Source organism: Geotrypetes seraphini, chromosome 1 (assembly GCF_902459505.1).
Source record: "Geotrypetes seraphini chromosome 1, aGeoSer1.1, whole genome shotgun sequence".
NCBI lineage: Eukaryota > Metazoa > Chordata > Amphibia > Gymnophiona > Dermophiidae > Geotrypetes > Geotrypetes seraphini.
In genome coordinates, this window is record NC_047084.1 from 4,677,285 (window position 1) to 4,699,726 (window position 22,442).

At 43.2% G+C, this 22,442-nt stretch overlaps 1 protein-coding gene across 1 annotated transcript in view; it reads left to right on the top strand.

Annotated features, from left to right (window-relative positions):
* The first annotated feature begins 6,069 nt into the window (after positions 1-6,069).
* MCTP1 (multiple C2 and transmembrane domain containing 1) overlaps positions 6,070-22,442 on the top strand; it is an 817,302-nt gene continuing 800,929 nt past the window's right edge. The window contains exon 1 of the mRNA XM_033917588.1: positions 6,070-6,246. Within this exon, the coding sequence (XP_033773479.1) occupies positions 6,076-6,246 (171 nt within the window). The 5' untranslated portion in view covers positions 6,070-6,075. The remainder of the gene's footprint in view (positions 6,247-22,442) is intronic.

Consider the following 22,442-nt stretch of genomic DNA (forward strand, 5'->3'; position numbering starts at 1 on the left):
TGGTAGATCATTTTGACTTGGTCATTTTAAAGTAGCTCAAAATATTAATACTCACTATATTCCCATATATATATGAAAAAGTGTATCACTTATATACTAAAGAATGTGTGTAAGAAGAGGCCTCAGTAATGGAGCCCACACAAAGTCGTATTCACAGACTGAGGTATTCGGCGTGGTTGTGCTGCTCCCTAACTCCAATCATTGGCCTTCTTCTTGATTTTCTTTGTGTATTCTACCAGTATTTAGTGAATAAATATTAAATAAAAAATGAATATTCTAGTTAATATCATGTGAATAATAAATATCTTTTTTATCACTTTTCTGACGTTAATGTCTTTTTTTCGCTCAGTATATCTACACTCTTTCATTCAGTTGAGACTAAACTGACGAAAGTTTTTTTTAACAAATCTGGTTTCATTCAATTGAGACTATGCTGACAAAAAGTTTCTAGCAAATCTGGTTTAGCTATCACTAAACATTTTAGTATTAGAAAGATTACTTAGCTTCAACGGTGCTTGTGTATCAGAGAGATACCAACGTGGCCAGCGTTTCGTGGAGCTCAACTTATGTCCACTGCTTCAGGGCCATTTATTACATGTACCAAGCCATTTTCTGTAACAAACTAACAGCTGTCTCCATTTTAAAGTAGCTCACAAGCTCAAAAAGTTTGGGCACCTCTGAGCTAGAGCGTTGAAACTGTATATTTCTATTTTATCCCCCCTTTTACAAAACTGTGGAGCGTTTTTTAGCACCAGCCGTGGTGGTAGCAGCTCTGATGCTCAGAATTCTATGAGCGTCAGGGCTGTTACCACTGTGGCTAAAATCCACACTACAGTTTTGTAAAAGAGTGAGGGGTTAGTTTGTGATGACATATTCCATACTAGGCGAAGGTGTTTTCTGTGTTCTGTGTGTTTGAAAGACATGGTTTTCTGTTAGGATTGACGGTGTAGGATTGATCTGTGCTGGTCTGGCTTGTTTAGTTTTACAATGGGTGTATTGATGTACTGTTCACTGCAATATGTAAGATGCTGCCTTTTCCTAGGTACTCATGTGTGACGTGTGGTTTGTTACTAAAAATCATGGTTTTCTTACAGATGGGGGGGGTGCCAAAAAATGATGGGCCCCGGGTGTTACATATGCTACGTACGCCACTGTATGTAAAGATACCAGAAAGCTGACGTAGCAAAAACTTTAAGTAAATTGTTATTCTTCTAAGTTTTGAGTATTTAACCCTCCCACAATCTCACGGGCACTCGTTTCAAATTTATTGAGATTTTGATTTAAACGCAATATCAAATATTTTCAATGCGTATAACAAAAATAAATTTGGGGAAATAAATAAAACCATTTGAACAATAAACATACAAACATATCCATAGATGATTAAAATTACATAAGGAGTACAAGGATAAACTACATTTGTTTAAAAATGCGTTCTCCGCGCCTGCTCATAAATTTGTTGACTGGAAGGATCCAGCAATGTGGCCAGATGTCATTCAGGACAAAGACAGAGAAAGAATTGTGCAATTTGGATTAATGATGGAAGATGATTTAAAGCAAATGGCACAGTCTATGAGTGAAGATCTTGACGGACGTTCTTTTTATGAATATCTCCTCTATGCCAAATCACCCAATGGACGTGAGAAGATTTTAAGGGACTGGCTTAGGTGGAGCATTAGCAGAAAAGTATGTGTGTATTCGGCCCATGGAAGAAGGGGGGGGTCGGGGGGGAGGAAGGGGTGCGTGGGGGGCCCAATAGGATTGCTCAGTAAGGGGCCCAGAAATTTCTGATGGCGGCCCTGGGCCCGGAGATTTGTCAGTTTTGAATCTATCTGCTTGCGTACATCTTCAAGGCTTACCTCCATGGATGTTAATTTTTCTGCTTGATCTCCTTTGAAGATTTTTTTCAGGTTCCGGCACGTTGGATGTGCCCTCTTTTGTAAATACTGATGAAAAGAACATGTTTAGTCTATCCGCCACTTCTTTTTCCTCCTTCACCACTCCTTTCCTATCTCCATCATCCAGCTGTCCCACCTCCTCCCTTGCTGGCTGCTTCCCTTTAACATATCTGAAGAACGGTTTGAAATTTCGTGCTTCCCTGGCTAGCCTCTCTTCATATTCTCTTTTTGCTCTTCTAATCACGAGGTGACATTCTTTTTTATGCTTCCTGTGCTCTTTCCAGTTCTCCTCGGTTTTGTCCTTTTTCCATTTCCGGAATGAATAATTCTTGTCTCCTATCACTTTCTTCACTTCTTTAGTTATCCATGCTGGGTCTTTTGTTCAGCTCTTTTTGCATCCTTTTCTAAATCTGGGGATATACAGATTTTGCGCCTTTCTCACCGTGTCCTAGAATAAAGAACAGGCTTGCTATACAGTCTGCAATTTCTTTGAGCTGTTCCTAAGTTTCTTCCTTACCATTATTCTCATGGCTTCGTAGTCTCCTTTCTTGAAGTTAAAAGTTATTGCTGTGGTTCTCTTTCCCTTTGATATTCCTACTTCAACTTTGAACCTAGGGGAATAGATGACAAAAACTGAACAAAATATAAGCAAACAATGTAAATATTGGCGGAAGGCCATTAATGCCAGTGCTTATAGACTACTCTAAACAATAAAATTCATGATCTAGACATCTAGACTTAGACATTGTGGCCACTATGGATTCATGGTCAATGAATCTCATCAATAGGATATTACCATATCTGCTATAACCTATTCAGGAGAGGTAGAAATGGTAAACAGGCGGGAGGAGTAACTCTATGTAAAAGACAATGGGCTAGATGCACTAAAGTCAGCAATCATCGCTAAACCTGGTTTCACAGCTTTAGCGACGATCGCTTTTACCGACTTAATGCGCAAAAGGGCTCAAATTAATGGAAACGCTTTTAAAACAGAGAATGGTGAAGTTTCTGGATCCAGTAGATTACAGGACCGGAGGCAACATAGATTCACTAGAGATGGGTCTTGTCAGACAAATCTGATCAATTTCTTTGACTGAGTGACCAGAGAATTGGGTAGAGGGAGTGTGCTAGATGTGGTATATTTAGATTTTAGCAAAGCCTATGACAGTGTACCACACAGACGGCTAATAAATAAACTGAGTGCTCTTGGGATGGATTCCAAAGTGATGGGCTGAGTCAGTAACTGGTTAAATGAAAGACGACAGAGGGTAGTGGTCGATGGAGATCGCTCTGAGGAAAGGGATGTCACCAGTGGTGTGCCTCAAGGTTCTGTTTTTGGGCCTGTTCTTTTTAACATTTTTATAAGTGATATTGCTGATTGGCTGTCAGGTAAGATTTGCCTCTTTGTAGATGATACCAAAATCTGCAATACGGTAGACACCCCAGATGGTGTGAATGACATGAAGAAAGACCTAGCGAAGCTTGAAGAATGATCTGAAATTTTGCAGCTAAAATTTAATGCTAGGAAATGCAAAGTCATGCATTTGGGCTGCAAGAACTCGAAGGAACAGTAAAGTTTAGGGGATGAATAACTTTTGTGAATGACAGAAGAAGGGAACTTGGGTGTGATTGTGTTCTGGCGGGTCCTCTTAAAGATTTGTTCAATAAATCTTTAGAGATGGGAGAGGTTCCGCGGAACTGGAGAAGAGCAGAAGTGGTCCCTCTTCACAAAAATGGCTGCAGAGTTGAAGCGGGAAATTACAGGCTGGTATGCCTTACTTCGGTTATTGGGAAAGTAATGGAAACTTTGCTGAAGGAAAGGATAGTGAAATTCTTAGAATCTAATGGATTACAAGATCCGAGGCAACATGGATTTACTAAAGCAGGATTTCCCCAATGAATATGCATGAGATCTATTTGCATGCACTGCTTTCTTTGTATGCTAATAGATCTCATGCATATTCATTGTGGAAATCCTGAGAACCCGACTGGATTGCGGCCCTTGAGGAGGGATTTTGACACCCCTGTACTAAAGGTAAATCATGTCATGAATTCTTTGACTGGGTGACCAGAGAATTGGATCAAGGATGTGCTGGGACTGATTCTGTTTAATATGTTTGTGAGCGACATTGCTGAAAGGTTTGAAGGTAAGGCTATGATACCAAGATTTGTAATAGAATGGACACCTCGGAGGGAGTGGAAAACATGAAAAAGGATCTGCAAAAGTTAGAAGAATGGTCTAAGGTCTTGCAACTAAAATTCAATGCAAAGAAATGCAGAGTGTTGCGTTTGGGGGGGTAGAAATCCAAGGGAACTGTATGTGCTGGGAGGTGAGTCTGATAAGCACTGACGGAGAGAGGGACCTTGGGGTAATTGTGTCTGAGGATCTAAACGCATCTAAACAGTGTGATAAAGTGGTGGCTGTGGCCAGAAGGATACTTGGCTATATAGAAAGAGGAATAACCAGCAGAAGAACGGAGGTGTTCATGTCCCTGTATAGGTCATTGGTGAGGCCGCACTTGGAATATTGTGTTTGGTTTTGGAGGCCGAATCTGGTGAAGGATATAAAAAGACTTGAAGCAGTCCAGAGGAAGGCAACGAAAATGGTAAGGGGTTTGAACCAAAAAAGAATGAGAAGAGACTGGAAGACCTAAATATGAATACTGTGGAAGAAAGGAGGGACAGGGGAGATATGATAAAGACATTTAAATCCTTAAAAGGTATTCATATAGAACCAAATCTTTTCCAGAGAAGAGAAAATGGAAAAACTAGAGGGTATAATTTGAGGTTGCAGAGAGGAAGACTCAAGAGCAATGTTAGTAAATTCTTTTTCACGGAGAGGGTGGTAGATGCCTGGAATGCCCTCCCGAGGGAAATGGTGGAGAGGAAAATGGTGATGGAATTCAAAAAAGTATGGGATAAACATAGAGGATCTCTAATTAGTAAATGAAGAATGTAAATTAAACAGCTATGGCCGGTACTGGACAGACTTGCACGGTCTGTGTCCCATATGTAATGATTTGGTGTAGGATTGGGCTGGAGAGGGCATCACTGGGAACTCCACTAACTTAGAACATGAGGATGTTACTGGTCAGACTTTATGGTAGATATCCTGCAAACAAGATAGTTGGTTAGGCTGGAGTGAGCTTGGACGGCAACTTCAGTATTTGGAACCTAGGACAATACCAGGTGGACTTTACAGTCTATGACCAGAAATATCAAAGAAGAGACAAGTTAATTTAATCATGTATTTTTAATGGGTATAATTAATGAGCAGACTGGATGGACTGTTCAGATCTTTATATGCCGTCATATACTATGTTACTATATTATGTGATGTTCTTAAGGTGGCCAAACAGGTTGAAAAGGTGACGGTGATAGCTAGAAGGATGCTAGGGTGCAAAGGAAGAGGTATGGCTAATAGGAAAAAGGAGGTATTGATGCCCCTGTATAAGACTCTGGTGAGACCTCATTTAGAATATTGTGTACAATTCTGGAGACCACATCTTCAAAAAGATATAAAAAGGATGGAGTCGATCTAGAGGAAGGCTACTAAAATGGTGCGTGGTCTTCATCATGAGGCATATAGGGACAGACTTAAAGATCTCAATATGTATACTTTAGAGGAAAGGCGGGAGAGGGGAGATATGATAGAGACGTTTAAATACCTACGTGGCGTACATGCGCATGAGTCGAAGGCATAGGATAAAGTTAAGTGGTGATAGGCTCTGAAGTTATCAAAGGAAATACATTTGTACAGAAAGGGTCGTAGATGCATGGAACAGTCTCCCGGAAGAAGTGGTGGAGATAGAGACTGTGTCAAGTAGGCGTGGGATAGATATGTGGGCTATCCATAGAGAGAAAGAGATAATGGTTACTGTGGATTGGCAGACTAGATGGGCCATATGGTCTTTATCTGCCATCATATTTCTATGTTTCTAAGAAGGGGCAAGAAAGGCAATATGTTTAACATGGTAAACAAACTTGCTGCCTAGTATACTTGATAGCTGGCTTTATCTGCAGCAGTGTAAAAAAAATCAGATCTAGGTAATTCTGCCAACATAGTGTGATCTAATTATAGTAAGTGTTACATGAACCAAACTCAAAATTAGGTCAGGTAGTTCAGTCCAGGCTTATTTGCATGTAGTCCTCTCTTTCCAACAAACATTATCACACCATGGCGGAAGATTCTGATGGGACACTTAGATTAATGCAGAAAACATGTAGCAAAGAATCCAGCCGAAAGCTGAGAAGCATGGAGAGTCTGAGGCAAAGGAGTGCACTTTCCCTGCAAACTTGGAAAGTAATTTGGGATGAAACAACCACCTGGAGATCTCTGAAGGAACCCGTAAGTGACACGCCTGTCAGCTTCAAAGTGTAATTTATGTTTAGACCATTTTTCAGAAAACACTTCCGATTTTTTTTCTACTACAAGGGCATAATTGTTCTAAATGTTTGCACTTTGCATCTAAGCTGATAAAACCACTGGCACAGCATGCTTCAAAATGAATGCTTTGACACTCCAGGGGATGGCTTTTCTATATCGCTTGATAGTTTATTTCTGGTTTTCTTGTTGAGTACTGTATTATGATAGGATTCTAATTTCTTCTGCTATATACTGATGGCTTTCTTCACTTGCTGCTTAGCTGTTTAGCCACAGAAAATTATAGGTACTTCATGTGACTGCAGGACTACAGTACTTGTGAATAAAGCTTCTACAAGGAATAATTACTGTGATGTCTTACAGTGCAGGCAGTGAGCTGCTTCGAATCAGCATTTGATAGTCCACTGCATGATGTATCGTATTTTCACGTAGATAACGCGCACCCGTGTAAAACGCGCACACGGGTATAGCGCGCGAAAAACACAAATTTATGTACAAAATTTTTATATACCGCGCATGCTGCCCGACTCTCCTTTCGCCCGCCCCGACTCTCCTTTCCCCCTTGAAGTCCTGTCCCTACCCTGAAAGCCTGATGCCCCCCCGACGTCCGATTCACCCCCCCCCCCGCAGGACCGCTCGCACCCCCACCTGAAGGACCGCTCGCACCCCCACAGCCTCCCCCCCCATGGAGAAGCTGTCTACCTTGTTTCCGGATGCCAGCGAGCCCAGCTGTTTCCTCTGCCGGCGGTCCCGCCCCTTCTCTGAGCCCTGCTGCGCTGCTTTTTCTTCCGGCAGTCCCGCCCTTTCTCTGATGTCAGAGAAAGGGCGGGACCACCTGAAGAGGAAGCAGCGCAGCACAGGGCTCTGAGAAGGGGCAGGACCGCTGGTAGAGGAAGCAGCTGGGCTGGCATCCGGAAACAAGGTAGACAGCTTCTCCATGGGGGAGGGGAGGAAGCTGTGGGGGTGCGAGCGGTCCTTCGGGTGGGGGTGCGAGCGGTCCTTCGGGGTGGGAGTGCGAGTGCTCCTTCCAGGTGATGAATCGGGCGTTGGGGGGGGGAAACTATGTAAAAAAAATTTTGTACAACGCGCTCACGCGTATAACGCGCAAGGGTATGCGCGGTTTGTAAAAACCACGTATAACACGCGCGTTATATGTAAGAAAATACGGTATATCGATTTCTAGATTTTCTGGACATAGGGAGACAGAGCGAAAAAGAAATTGTTTAAGAGGGAAGTAGTCAAATTTCATTTTTCAGGTAAAAAGGGTGTGTATTTTTCACCCCTAGCAAAAGTTCTTAGAAAATCACATCCTTATTCAGTAAAGAGCTGATCTATATGGGCTTAATACATTATAGAAACACAGAAAAATGATGGCAGGTCACCAAAACTGTCTGAAAGCTTTCAGCCAAACCAAAAGGGCAGCTGACACTCATCTCCAGGTTTTGGTCAAAGCCAAAACCACAATCAAAAACTCAGGTTTGGTTGTAAGACTATGAACCATTGAGGGCAACTGGAACTTGCAGTCTGCATTCCTCTGCTAAATGTGCAGTCTCCAAACCAGAATATATTTGGTTAAGGGGCTGGAGGAGTTGCCATACAGTGAGAGATTAGAGAAACTGGGCCTCTTCTCCCTTGAAAAGAGGAGACTGAGAGGACACATGATTGAAATGTTCAAGATAATGAAGGGAATAGACTTAGTAGAGAAAGACAGACTGTTCACCCTCTCCAAGGTAGGGAGAACGAGAGGACACTCTCTAAAGTTGAAAGGGGAAAGATTCTGTACAAACGTAAGGAAATTCTTCTTCACCCAGAGAGTGGTAGAAAACTGGTATGCTCTTCCAGAGTCTGTTATAGGGGAAAATACCCTCCAGGGTTTCAAGACAAAGTTGGACAAGTTCATGCTAAACTGGTGAGACTGGACTCATTTGGAGCACTGGTCTTGACCTTGGGGCCGCCGCGTGAGTGGACTTCTGGGCAGGATGGACCATTGGTCTGTCCCAGCAGCAGCAATTCTTATATTCTTATGTTTTACCCTCCTAGCAAAATAGCCTCCACACACTTGGACCACAGCAAATGAAAAGCAAAACTAAAAGCCATTGGTGCTTTTACAGTGACTAAATTTATGCCATACTCAAGAGTTACAGCTGACATCATAACTCCATAGAGAGGTTAATTCCTAAAGAGTTTATGATCCCAACTTTATAGACTTCCTGCTAAATATTCCTGCTAAAATTCCTGCTAAAATATTGCATCAAAAAGCAATTATTTAGAGCATTCTATTTACCATAAAACTATTGTGCAAGATCATAACTGCAGTACCAAAAAAAAAAAAAAGAGTAGCCTGGCAGAACCGATTTCCTAGTCACAGCAGCCATTTTGAGAGAAGATAGGTTACCAGAAGTCCGGATTTACCTGGACATGTCCTCTTTCTAAAGAACTGTCTGTGTGTCCGGACTGTTTCCTGGACTGGATGGCGTTTGTCTGAGTTTTGGACTCACTCTGTCCAGTCCAGCCCCCACCCCGGAGTCAGGTAATGCTTCTCTGAGTTCCCCCATCCCCAGTATATTCTCCGGCTCTGCTGCAACTTAAAAGTTTTGGGCAGCTGGCAGTGTTAGCGATGTGATCCTTCTGCCATCGGCCTGCCCTGGAAACCTTCGCTCTGCAGTGTCCCACCTACACGGCAACAGGAAGTGCTGCAGAGTGAAAGCTTCCGAGGCAGGCCGATGGCAGAAGGATCACATTGCTAACACTGCCTGCTGCCTGAAGCTTTTAAATTGTTTCTATTGTTAGGGAGAGGAGGGGATAGTGGATGCTTTGGATGGGCAGACTCGATGGGCCATTTGTCTGCCATCATATTTCTATGTTTCTATCTACAGTATATAGCAGTGCTGAATATAAACAGTGCAGTTGGCATTTACGGTAAATAAAAATATCCACTGCTGTCATTGGAAAAGGACCTGAATCTATTCACATAGACCTGATAAAACTATAGAATTTGGTAGGTATTTATCAACATAGTTTCATCCTTTTTTTCTGCATCTCTGTGATTGCAAGACAAATACTGCTCACTAATGTACTATGCTATGTAACTGTCCTGTATTCTGACCTCTGATGATTGTACATTTTGTATATTTGTAAGGTTTGCTGTAGACAACTATGTAAACCGCTGTGAAGCCTTTTTTGGCGATTCAGCGGGTATATCAAGTTCTGAAAAATTGCAAGACGACCTTGTAAGACTGGAAGATGGGGCACCAAAATGGCAGATGACGTTTAATGTGAGCAAATGAAAAGTGATACATGTGGGAAAGAGGAACCCACACTATAGCTATGTGATGCTGGGTTCTATGTTAGGAGTCACTCCCCAGGAAAAGGATTTAGGTGTCATTGTTGAAGATACGTTGAAACCCTCAGCTCAATGTGCAGTGGTGGCTAAGAAAGGAAATAGAATGTTAGGAATTATCAGGAAAGGAATAGAAAACAAAGATGAAAATGGTATAATGCCCTTGTATCGCTCTATGGTACAGCCGCAACTTGAATACTGTGTGCAGTTCTGGTCTCCATATCTTTAAAAAGATATAGCGGAATTAGAAAAGGTACAGAGAAGGGTGGCGAAAATGCTAAAAGGTTTGGGGCGATTTCCCTATGAGGAGAGGCTAAAGCGGCAAGGGCTTATATGATAGAGGTCTATAAAATACTGAGTAGTAGATTTAAAACAAATCAGAGAAAATATTTCTTCACATAATGTGTAATTAAACTCTGGAATTCACTGCCAGAGAATGTGGTGAAATCATTTAGCTTAGCGGGGTTTAAAAAAGGCTTGACTAATTTCCTAAAAGAGAAGTCCATAGGCCATTATTGAGATGGGGAAAATCCACTGCTTATTCCTAGGATAAGCAGCATAAAATCTGGTTTACTACTTGGGATGTAAGTAGGTATTTGGGACCTAGGTTGGCCACCGTTGGAAACAGGATACTGGTCTGTTGCAGTATGACAATTCTTATGTTCTTAATAAAGATAAGATAAGAATATAATACTTTCTCTACTTACATCCAGTCGAGTTGGGTAGATGAAGTGGTTAAATATTATCAGACTGCTAATAAAGTGCTTTGGAGTACTTTTGACATGCATGGTCAAGGAATGAGACATTTCAGTGCGGCCGGTTCAGCGTGGGACATTTAATTGCACAAGTAGAAAAATTGGTAAAAAAAAACCCCTTTGATTCCCAACAAAGGGATGGCGCCTGCAATTTAAATCTGACCTTATGATTTTCAACAACCAGATAAGGGGATTTCAGTACGGGCTCAATTATCCCTACGAATGACCAAAAGCCCCGAGCAGGTAATCTTAGGTGACTAGCATCAGACTGAAGGTCTAAATAAACCCTGCCCCGTACATCATCATTTCCCTTATTTCAGGAATTTTCTGATGCCAATAAATAAAAAATGTAAATATAAAGTGCAGGTGTGCATCCAAAGCAGGAATGAAAGGGGAATGTAAAGTGTGCTTGAGATTCCCGAAAAAATCAATCACAAAAAATCATTCATAAACAGTAAAAATCACAATTGAATATCAAACCGCTAAGAAACAAATCAACTTAGCTGAATCTTCTCAAGTTCATAAGTTCATGTCGCCTCTATATCTCCACTTGACAAGGCCCCGTTTCGATATCTTCATCAGGAGTGGGGAATACTGGAGGGAGCAAATGTCGCCACTATATCTCCAGTTCCAGTACGTTTATGCTGCTGCCAGCGGGGCGGGATTGATTGCACATTTGCTCCCAGCTATAAGATTAGGTCTTTCGTCCCTCCAGTATTCCCCACTCCTGATGAAGATATCGAAATGGGGGCCTTGTCGAGTGGAGATATAACGGCAACATGAACTTATGAACTTGAGAAGCCAAGGAGTCTGACAGATGCTGTTGCCATGCAGCCTCAGATAACTTTATTGAAGCACCAATGGGGGGTAAGGGGGCATTGCTCCCACCCCCCTTTCACCAGTCCAATTGGACATGAAGCACTAATGAGGGGGGGAGGGGGAGGGCAATGTGGCCTGCTCTGGAAGCCTTCTTTCACCTGTCCAATTGGGACTTAAGCACTAGTGGAGGCCAGTCCTTCTTTGATATGCCCCTTCTTTCACCATATTTGTCTGATGGAACAGCAGCTTCAGCCAGTGTTGAAATGGTCATGATGAAAAAATGGGCATGCTGAAATGACCGCAATGAACCAGCCGCACTGAATTGTTCTAGATCCGCAAGGTTATAGGCCGAAGTAGCGTGGAATGCTGATTTCAAGCTAGAGATCGTATGTCCTCGTTATTAATGAGTTCCTTCCGCAAGTCAGAAAACAGGACACTCAGGGCTCCTTTTATCAAGCCGCGCTAGTGGGGTTAACACGCATCACGTTTCATCACGCGTTAACCCCCGCGCTGGCCTAATCACATAAGCCAAATTGTCAAATCCTGTTTCTATAAACTCCGTTTGATACGATCTATTTCATCTTTTTTAGAACCAAAATCTGTTAATATTCTTATTCATTCTATGATCATTTCAAAATTAGATTACTGTAATTCTTTGCTATTTAATGTACCCCAAAAAGAAAAGAAGAGACTCCAAATAATCCAAAATACTGCCATAAAACTCATTCATAAAGCAAAAAAATATGATCACGTAACACCATTATTAATCAAGTCCCATTGGCTGCCCATTAACCATCGAATTACTTTCAAAATTGCATTTTTAGTTTTCAAAGTATTATTATTTAACGAGCCACAATTCATATCTAGAATGATTATCCCATATCATTCATCTCGATTTCTCCGCTCTTCTAATCAAGATCTACTATCGGTCCCATCTTTAAAAATAGTGGGAACAAGGAGAAATGAAATGTTCTCTGTTTTAGCTCCCCAAACTTGGAACGCGCTGCCACTTTTAATTAGAAAAGACAAAGATCTTATCTCTTTTAAAAAACTTTTAAAAACATTTTTATTTAATGACGCTTTTACTGACTAATTCTTCATGCCAAGGCCCCTTTTTTCCATTTTCCCCCTCTTCTTTTTTCTTTTTTTCCTTCCCCCCTCCCTTGTGTTTTTTCCCTTATATGTTTTTTTTTCTACTCTGAGATATTTGTAACTTTATTCCCCTCTTCCCTTTACTTCTTGTTTGTCACTCAACCACATGCATAGAGAAATCTTTACATTTCTAGAGTTCTTTGTTTTACTTGTGTTGTTTTAAACTGTTGTTTTTAAAAGTGTCCTGAGACTGTTGGTTCCCCCATATGCTGTTTTTAAATTGTACATTGCTTAGAATGTTTTATATAGGCGATTTATCAAATAAACTTGAACTTGAACTTAAAAACTACCACCTACTCAAGGGAGGCGTTAGCGGCTAGCGCAGCCGGCAGTTTAACGCGCATTAAACCGCTAGCGCGGCCGGCGGTTTAACGCGCATTAAACCGCTAGCGCAGCTTGATAAAAGGAGCCCTCAGATTTATTTTTTTTGTTCTGAATTTGTAGCACATTCTGTAGCTTCTATCACTTTGGTTTCCAGGGAAAGAACTTCTTCAGCTCTCTTTTCTTTTCTGAACTGGGGAAAAACTACAACTATCCCCCAGAAGTTTCTGTTTATCCTGCAGCCAAAGCTATGTCCAAACCATCCTGCAGCTGCTTATCCCCTTATATCTTCAGGCTTCTTCATTTTTTTCTTGGACTGAGTCCTTCATGACCTGGAATCGTGTCAACTAAAGGGTAGATGGCTTGTTTCAAACAAGACAGCTGAGCTGCTCCTTATGAAAAGGCCCCCTTGCATGCCAGAATATCACCAGCAAACAGTGTTTCACAGCAATCTTGTATTTATTTGGCTGTTGCTCATGCTTTTTTCAATAGTAGCTTAGTACAATTTGTCAAATCACTGTTCATCTAATAGACAATTGGTCCAGTGGTATTTTTTGGTTAGTAGGCAATTGGTCCAAGACCAATTGAGCCATTAGTAAGGTGACCATACGTCCCGTTTTCAACGGGACAGTCCCGTTATTGGACCGACCGTCCCGTTGTCCCGAGCCACCGCTTCGGGATGCCGAAATGTCCCATTTTCAGGGACAGCGTTCTGAAGCTGTGCGCGGGGACAAGGGGACGCTTGGTCCAGCGCCAAACCCCTGCAGTGTTCTCCATGCCGGCTAATCTTGCTGCTGCCGCCGATGCTGACTTCCGCATACAAACTGAACCCACGCTCTGGGCTCTAATGTGTGCGTGCCGGCTTCCCTCCGAAACGGAAGTTACGTCCCGGGGGGGAGGAGAAGAGAACGGAAGCCGGCACGCACACGTAGAACTTCGGAGCAGGAGCACATCACTGTTTTTAGTCTCAGAGAATTTTAGGTCAGATTTTTAAATTGGAGTTAATGAATGAGTTAGTCTTTCTCCTCAAGTATAAGCTAAGCGAGGCACAGAGGGAACTTGCTTCAGGCCTTCCTCGCTGCCGGGTCTGACTCCTGCCTACTTTCTGTTTTTGCGAAGGCAGGACCCGGCAACTAGGAAGGACCGAAGCAAGTTGTAAGCTTCCCTCCATCGCTAACCTATGGAAGATAGGTCAGCGATGGAGGGAAACTTGTGACTCTGCCGATGGAAGGGATGGGATGAGAAATGATGCTGCTGCACTCAAGGGGGGGAGGGGGGAATAGAAAACATGCTGCTGCTGCACCCAAGGGGGGAGTGGGGAATAGAAAAGCTGCTGCTGCTGCACCCAAGGGGGGGGGGAGAGGGGAAGAGAAAAGCTACTGCTGCTGCACCCAAGAGAGGAAGGGGGGAATACAAAAGCTGATGCTGCAGCACCCAAGGGGGAGGGGGGAAGAGAAAAGCTGCTGCTGCTGCACCCAAGGGGAGGGGAGAGGGGAAGAGAAGTGCTGCTGCTGCACCCAACTGGGAAGAGAGAGGGGAAAAGGAAGACCAGGGAAGGGAGAGGAGAGGAAAGAGATGCCAAGACCATAGGAGGGAGGAAAAGGAAAGGACCATGGAGAGGGGGAGAGATGTCAGGGTATATAGGGGGAGGGGGAGGAGACAGATGCCAGACCAGGAGGAAGGAAGGAGAGAAAGAAAGAAGAGATGCCAGATAATGGAGTAGGAAGGGGAGATGGAAGGAGAGGAAAGAGATCGGAAGGAGATAGAGATGCCAGATCATGGGGTGGAGTGGGAAGGAAGGAATGAAAGGAGAAGAGAGAGATGCCAGAGCATAGGGGAGGGGGTAGAGACAAAGACTGGAAGGCAGTGATGGGTACATAGGAAGGAGGAACTGAGGACACTAAGGATATAGGAAGGGGCACTAAGGCACAGGAAGGGGCATTAAGGACATAGGAAGGAGGCACTGAGGACATAGGAAGGAAGGAGGAAGGGAATAAAAAGGGACAATTGTTGGGTCTGAGTGCAGAAAGAAAGAAATGAAAGAAAGGATGCACAGTCAGAAAAAAATGCAACAAGAGACTCATGAAATCACCAGATAGCAAAGGTAGGAAAAATTATTTTATTTTCAATTTAGTTATCAAAATGTGTCAGTTTTGAGAATTTATATCTGCTGTCTATATTTTGCACTATATTTATCTATTTTTCTATAGTTACTGAGGTGATATTGCATATTTTAAAGTCATTTGCCTTGACATCTTTGAAAACCCCAAATATAAATGATAATTAACATCTTCTCTGCGTATAGTGTGCTTTGTAGTTTTTTTAATTTTAAGGTTACCATTATGAATTAATATGAAGATATTATGTGTACATGAAAAATGGATGGAAGAAATTGGGGGTGGGGCTAGGGTGGGATTGGGGCGGGACTAGGGCGGGATTGGGGGCGGGACTGAGAATTAATAGATGTCCCCTTTTGATGAAAAAAATAAATGGTCACCTTAGCCATTAGCCATCCTGCATTTTACTCCAATAGTCCATTAGATGAACTGTCATTAGACCAGTTGTCATGGACTTGCTTGAGGTGAGTTACATTAAGTATTCCCTGTCCCTGGTGGGCTCACAATCTAATTTTGTACCTGTGGCAAAGGAGGATTAAATGACATGCCCAAAATAAGAACATAAGAAGTTGCCCCCGCTGAGTCAGACCATCTTGCTCAGCGGTCCGCTCCCGCGGCGGCCCATCAGGCCTAGTGCCTGAACAGTGGTCCCTGATTAATTTTGTAACTTACCTCTAATCCCATCCCTATAATCTACCTTTACTCTTATCTGTACCCTTCAATCCCTTTGTCTTCCAAGTACCTATCCAAAGCTTCTTTGAACCCCTGTAGCGTGCTCCTGTTTATCACATCCTCTGGTAGCGCGTTCCATGTATCCACCACCCTCTGTGTGAAAAAGAACTTCCTGGCGTTTGTTCTAAACCTCTCCCCTTTCAATTTCTCTGAGTGCCCCCTTGTACTTATTGATCCCTTAATTTGAAAAATCTGTCCCTGTCTATTTTTTCTATGCCCTTCATGATCTTGAAGGTTTCTATCATGTCTCCTCTAAGTCTCCGCTTTTCCAGGGAGAAAAGCCCTAGCTTTTTCAGTCTGTCAGTATATGAGAGGTCCTCCATGCCCTTTATTAGCTTAGTTGCTCTTCTCTGGACCCTCTCAAGTACCTCCATGTCCTTCTTGAGGTACGGCGACCAGAACTGAACACAGTACTCCAGGTGCGGGCGCACCATAGCACGATACAGTGGCAGGATGACTTCCTTTGTCCTGGTCGTGATACCCTTCTTAATGATACCCAACATTCTGTTTGCTTTCCTTGAGGCCGTGGCACACTGCGCCGACGCCTTCAATGTTGTGTCTACCATCACTCCCAGGTCTCTTTCAAGGTCGCTCACCCCTAGCGCTGATCCCCCCATTTTGTAAGTGAACATCGGGGTTTTTTTCCCTATATGCATGACCTTGCATTTCCCTATGTTGAAACTCATCTGCCACTTTTTGGCCCATTTTTCCAGTGTTGTCAGATCTTTTTGGAGATCTTCGCAGTCCTCCATGTTATTGACCTTGCGATATAGTTTGGGGTCATCCGCAAATTTAATAACCTCACATTTTGTTCCTGCTTCCAGGTCGTTAATGAATATATTGAATAGGAGCGGTCCCAGCACCGACCGCTGTGGAACTCCGCTCGTGACCCATTGCCAGTCTGAGTAATGTCCCTTTACTCCAACCCTCTGTTTCCTGTCCGCCAGCCAGTTTTTGATCCATCGGTGGACCTCCCCTTGCACCCAATGGTTCCATAGCTTCCTTAGTAGTCTTTCATGTGGCACCTTGTCGAAGGCTTTTTGGAAGTCAAGGTAAATGATATCTATGGATTCCCCTTTATCCACCTGGCTGGTTACCCCCTCAAAGAAGTATAATAAGTTCGTGAGGCATGACCTGCCCTTGCAGAAGCCATGCTGGCTCGACTTTAGCAGCCCATAGTTGTCGATGTGTTCCCAGATGCTGTCTTTAATCAGTGCTTCCATCATCTTTCCCAGGACCGAGGTCAAGCCTGTAGTTTCCTGGGTCTCACCTTGAGCCTTTCTTGAAGATGGGCGTGACATTTGCTATTTTCCAGTCTTCCGGAATCTCTCCAGTTTTTAGGGATAGGTTGCATATTTGTCGAAGTGGCTCAGCTATTTCGCTCCTTAGTTCCTTGAGTACCCTTGGGTGAATGCCATCCGGACCTGGCGATTTGTCGCTCTTTAGCCTGTCTATCTGCCTGAGGACATCCACCTTGCTTACCTCTAGCTGGACCAGATTTTCATCCTGCTCTCCTTTTACGATCTCCTCGGGCTCCGGAATGTTGGTTGTGTCCTCCCTCGTGAAAACTGATGTGAAGAACTTATTTAGCCTGTCAGCTATCTCCTTTTCCTCTTTTCCTTTCTGTCCCCATCATCCAAGGGTCCCACTTCCTCCCTTGCTGGTTGCTTCCCCTTAACGTACCTGAAGAATGATTTGAAGTTTGTTGCTTCCCCTGCCAGTCTCTCTTCATATTCGTTTTTTGCTTTCCTAACCACTCGATGACACTCCTTTTGGTGTTTTTTGTGTTCCTTTTAGTTCTCCTCTGTTTTGTCCTTTTTCCATTTTTTGAATGATGCTTTCTTGTCACTTATCGCCTTTTTCACTGCATTTGTTATCCACACTGGGTTTTTTGTTCTATTTTTTTTGCACCCTTTCCTGTACTTGGGGATGCACAGGTTCTGTGCTTCGTGCACTGTGCCCTTGAGTATGGTCCAGGCATTTTCTATGGACTTCATCTTCCTTGCGCTGTCGTTGAGTTTCTTTCCCACCATTTTCCTCATGGCATCATAATTCCCTTTTTTGAAGTTAAGTGCAGTCGTTGTAATTCTTTTCACCTTTGATGATCCAATTTCTAGCCTGTACTGGATCGTGTTATGATCGCTGTTTCCTAGTGGGGCTAGTACCGCCACCTCCTTAGCGGGTCCCCCTAGTCCGTTGAGGATTAGGTCAAGAGTGGCATCACCCCGTGTTGGTTCCGTGACCAGCTGTTCCATGAAACAATCCCTTGTGACCTCCAGGAATTTGGTCTCCCTCATGCAGTTTGAGTGCCCAGTTTATTCCAGGGTAGTTGAAGTCTCCCATCACCACCACACTTCCGCTTTTGCATACCTGCCTCAGTTCAGCCTCCAGATCCTGGTCGATTTCTTCCATTTGTCCAGGTGGGCGATAGTACAGACCCAATTTTATGTCTGCTCCAGTTCCTCCTGGTAGCTTAACCGATAGTGATTCCAAGTCGTCCGCCCTTACTGTTGTAAGGAGCATCAATGGGATTTAAGCTGAGTGCCCCTAAGTGGTATAGCGAGAGTTAGAGGCACCATCTTCTCCACTTCTCCCCCACCTCCACACGCTCCTTCCCCACCCCCTTCTGCCGTGCATCGCTTCCCTTCCTCTGTTCCTCTGTAACACTCCTGGAGCAAGCAGCAACCCCAAGCTGCTGTCGCGCCAGCATCGGCTCTTCCTCTGATGTCACTTCCTAGGTGTAGGTCCAGGAAGTGACATCAGAGGAAGAGCCGATGGAGGCGCGACAGCAGGTTAGGGGTTGCTGCTCACATCAGGAATGTTGCAGAAGTACGGGGGAATGGAAAAGCAGTGGCGTACCCAGCATATGTGACACCCGGAGCCCATCATTTTTTTACACCCCCCATCTATATCAAAAATATGATTTTTAGTAACAATCCATATATAGCACAAGAGTGTACCCAGGAAAAGACAGCATCTTAAACATTGCAGTGAGCACTAGAACACCAACACATACATTGTAAAACTAAATAAGCCAGATCCTGCACAGTCAATTGATCCTGTAGTCAATTGAAAACTATGTCCTTTTCATACACACAGAACAGAGATACACCCTCGCCCAATATGGAATAACCACAAATTAAAAATAGAAATATATAGACAAAAGTTAAACTGAACCACCAAGAAACCACTCTGCATACAATGCAACACCACAAAAACAGTGACACATGTCCCCTAATACTGTGCAAAATATAAAGACAGTAGATGTAAATTTGAAAAAACTGATACATAACAATCACCACTTTACAAATTAACAAAAAAAAATAAAACAAATAATGAGAAATAAGAAAATACCATTTTATTGGACTAATCCATTTTTCAATTAGCTTTTAGAGGCCAAATCTTTCTTCAGAACAGTACAGTATACTGCTTTTATGGTATCCTGTCCTGAGGAAAGGGGTTTAGTCCAAAAAATTGCCTTATTTCCATTTCCTATTTATAAACTTTTATCAATACAGTTACAATACTACTTGATTCTAAATAAAGCAACAAAAAAATCTTTCTACCTTTAGTTGTTTCTGCTTTAATCATTTTCTCTTTGCTCTCTTCTTTCTATAAAGCGTTTGTCCTCTCTCCCTTCCATACATCTGCTCTCTCTTTGCCCCTTACACCCAGCTTCTGCCCTCTCTCTCTCTACCCCTTCCATCTACTGCCCACACTCTCTCTGCCCCTTCCATCTACTGTCCACCCTCTCTCTCTTCTATATGGCATCTTCCCTCTTTCTATGTCCCTTCAATAAACTGTATATCTGGGGTCCCTTCTTCTTTGCACATGATTCATTTCAGCTTCACCCCCCTCCATTTTTCTATCTCCACCCCCTCCCTTATACTTTGGCATCTCTCTCTTTCTCTTCTCCTTTCCTTCCATCCTTCCCACTCCACACCATGATGTGGTATCTCTATCTCCTTCCCTTCCCTCATGCCATGGCATCTCTTCCTCCCCCTCCATGGTCTGGAATCTCCTTTCCTTTTTTCCTTTCCCTCCCTCCCATGGACTTGGCATCTCTGGTTCCTCTCCCTTGTCTTGCTTCTCCCTCCTTCCCTCTCTCTCCCCAATTGGGTGCTGCAGCAGCAGCATTTCTCCCTCCTCCTTGTGCAGCAGCAGCATTCCCCCCTCCTTTGCCTGTGCAGCATTTCTTCCCCCCTTGCCTGTGCAGCAGTAGCATTTCTCTCCCCCTTGCCTGTGCAGCATTTCTCCCCCTTCCCTGTGCAGCAGCAGCAGCATGTCTCCCCCCCTCCCTGTGCAGCATTTCTAACCTCCCACCTTCCCTGTGCAGCATTTCTCCCCCCTTGCCTGTGCAGTATTTCTACCCTCCCCCTTCCCTGTGCAGCATTTCTACCCTCCCCCCTTCCCTGTCCAGCATGTCTGGCCGGTTCCCCTGCTGATATCCACGGGCGTCTACACCTCACCAATCCACGGCTGCATTGGAAGCTTTCTTTCTGATGTCGTGATGTCAGAGAGAACGCTTCTGACGCAACTGCGGATCACGTGAGGAGCAGACGCTTGCAGCTTTCAGCAAGGGAACCGGCCTGAAGCTGAGCAACGCCGGTGAGCACCCGCGGACACCCCTGTTTACAGCCGCTGCTGCTTGTTAAGGAAAGGCAGCAGCGGCAGAATAGGGAGGGTGGCGGCTGTGCACCCCCTTGGGGCGTGCACCTGGGGCAGACCGCCCTCCTGCCCTCCCTTGGTACGCCACTGGGGAAGCGGTGTGCATGCATGGCAGTGAGGGTGGGGGGTGGGAAAGGAGCAAGTCAGGTTGTGTACCTTTGATGCTTCTCAAACAGGTCTAGTTTCAGAAGTCCAAGTTCTGTCTTAGGCGTTCTGGGAAAGGTTCAATTATTGTCACAAAACATCCAAGTCTCAGCCCTGCCCGTCCCCCACCCCCACCCCCAATAGCAAGATGTCCAGAAAGACAGTTTTGAAAATTGGCACTTGGACATCCTGGCGATTAGGATGTCCATGTGCTGGTTTATGCTGTTTTTTGGACATCTGCATTTTCTTTTTTTTTTTTTAACCTGTATTAAATTTTCAAGGCTAATACAAAGTGCATAAACTTATACATACATTAATAATCAGAATCAGCACTTACAATCCATCAGTAACAATACAAAATGAATTACACTCCCCTTCCCTTCCAGTACATTCAATCAAGGAAGAAAACAAAGGAGATAACCCCTCCCATCCCCCACCCTTCCCTGGATGTGTGTATAAATCTAAAGGAAATTAAAGGTAAAAGACAACTATTCCAAAGTAACAAAAGTCGTTAATCTGAATAAATTATTATGCCCCAACATGTCAGCGTTCATTTTCTCATACTTATAACACAAACATAAATTGGCCCACCAAAAGGTAAAACTAATTTTTCCAGTTGTGGGTAACCCTTTGCATGGCAATCCCAGTCATGATAATGAAAAGCCGGCATTTATACCGGTCCAATGGGGGTTTAATATGCAATAGTGTCCCACAGATGACTACATCATAGGTTAATGGAATCTGCATTTTCAAAAATGATCCCCATAGTGTACAATTTAAATGAAAAATTATATTATAAAGGTTCAATAGCCACATACTATTTTCATATGCATATACAGTATACGTGCTCAAACTTAGGAAGAGACCTCTATAGGCCTAAAAGACTTTATGTACTTTTCTCTTCATTTCCTTATAATCATTGCATATTTTACAACCAATTTATAATATTCTACATCACAGGTGTCAAAGTCGGTCCTCGAGGGCCAGAATCCAGTCGGGTTTTCAGGATTTCCCCAATGAATCTGCATGAGATCTATTTGCATGCACTGCTTTCAATGCATATTCATTGGGGAAATCCAGAAAACCCGACTGGATTCCGGCCCTCGAGGAGGGACTTTGACACCCCTGTAACATGATTCAACAACCTATAATGTCCACTGTCTGAAAAAAAAAAAAAAATTGGTTTAAATATAGAAAGAAGCATTGCAGGGAAACAAACAATGTCACTTATCTTTCAAGGGTCTTGTTGCATCAGAGAACTTCAGCTTCTCTTTCTTGAAAAAAAACTTTTTTTTCAGCATGTTTCAATGTAGTCAAAGTGTCAGACTCTGAAAATCAAAAAAGTAGAGCCATGCAATTGAATGTTGTGAACTTATAACTATAAACACTTTTCAAAACATTTTTTTTAACCATCTTGTATTGGTGGGAGCGTACCACGCTCTCAGATTCTTCAACTGACAAAAAGACATTGCTGGGACCTGGTTACAAAAACACTTGAGCAGATGCCAGCTCCCTATTGGATAAAGGAGCATGTTAAAACACAAAGAGTCACTATTTATCTAGTTTTACTTCGACAAGGGAAAGAAAACTCCAGAACTTGGTAAGGCCCAGATGCACTATAGTCAGCGAGCATCTAACGAGCGTCGCTAAACCGGTTTTGACTGGTTTGCAACGATCCAATACACAAAACGACTCACTGCATGGTTGCTCATTCTCTGGCCATGCAAATAAATTCATTAATGTTAAAATGCCATGTAAACTATCCAAGTGATTGATGCTCTAATATCGCTTTGCGATACACAAAAATAAGTACCGGTAATCGCTTTTAGAGATCTGAAAGAAGCAATTGATCAAGGCCAGTCGCTTACATGTCTTACCGATAGTTCAGCCCTTAAATTAAAATAATATTTATAACATTGATACCATAAATACAGTTTTTACAATAGCAGGGACTTATACGTGTTATATGTATAAGTGAGCACGTGTGTTGAATGTGCATCTTATGTGTGCCCGTTAACAGCGTAAAATATAAAAGAGAGGGCAGCGAAAAGATGGGGCCAATGATAGAAGGCTAAAATTTTCATTTCTCATGATTCAAATATGTACAAGCTG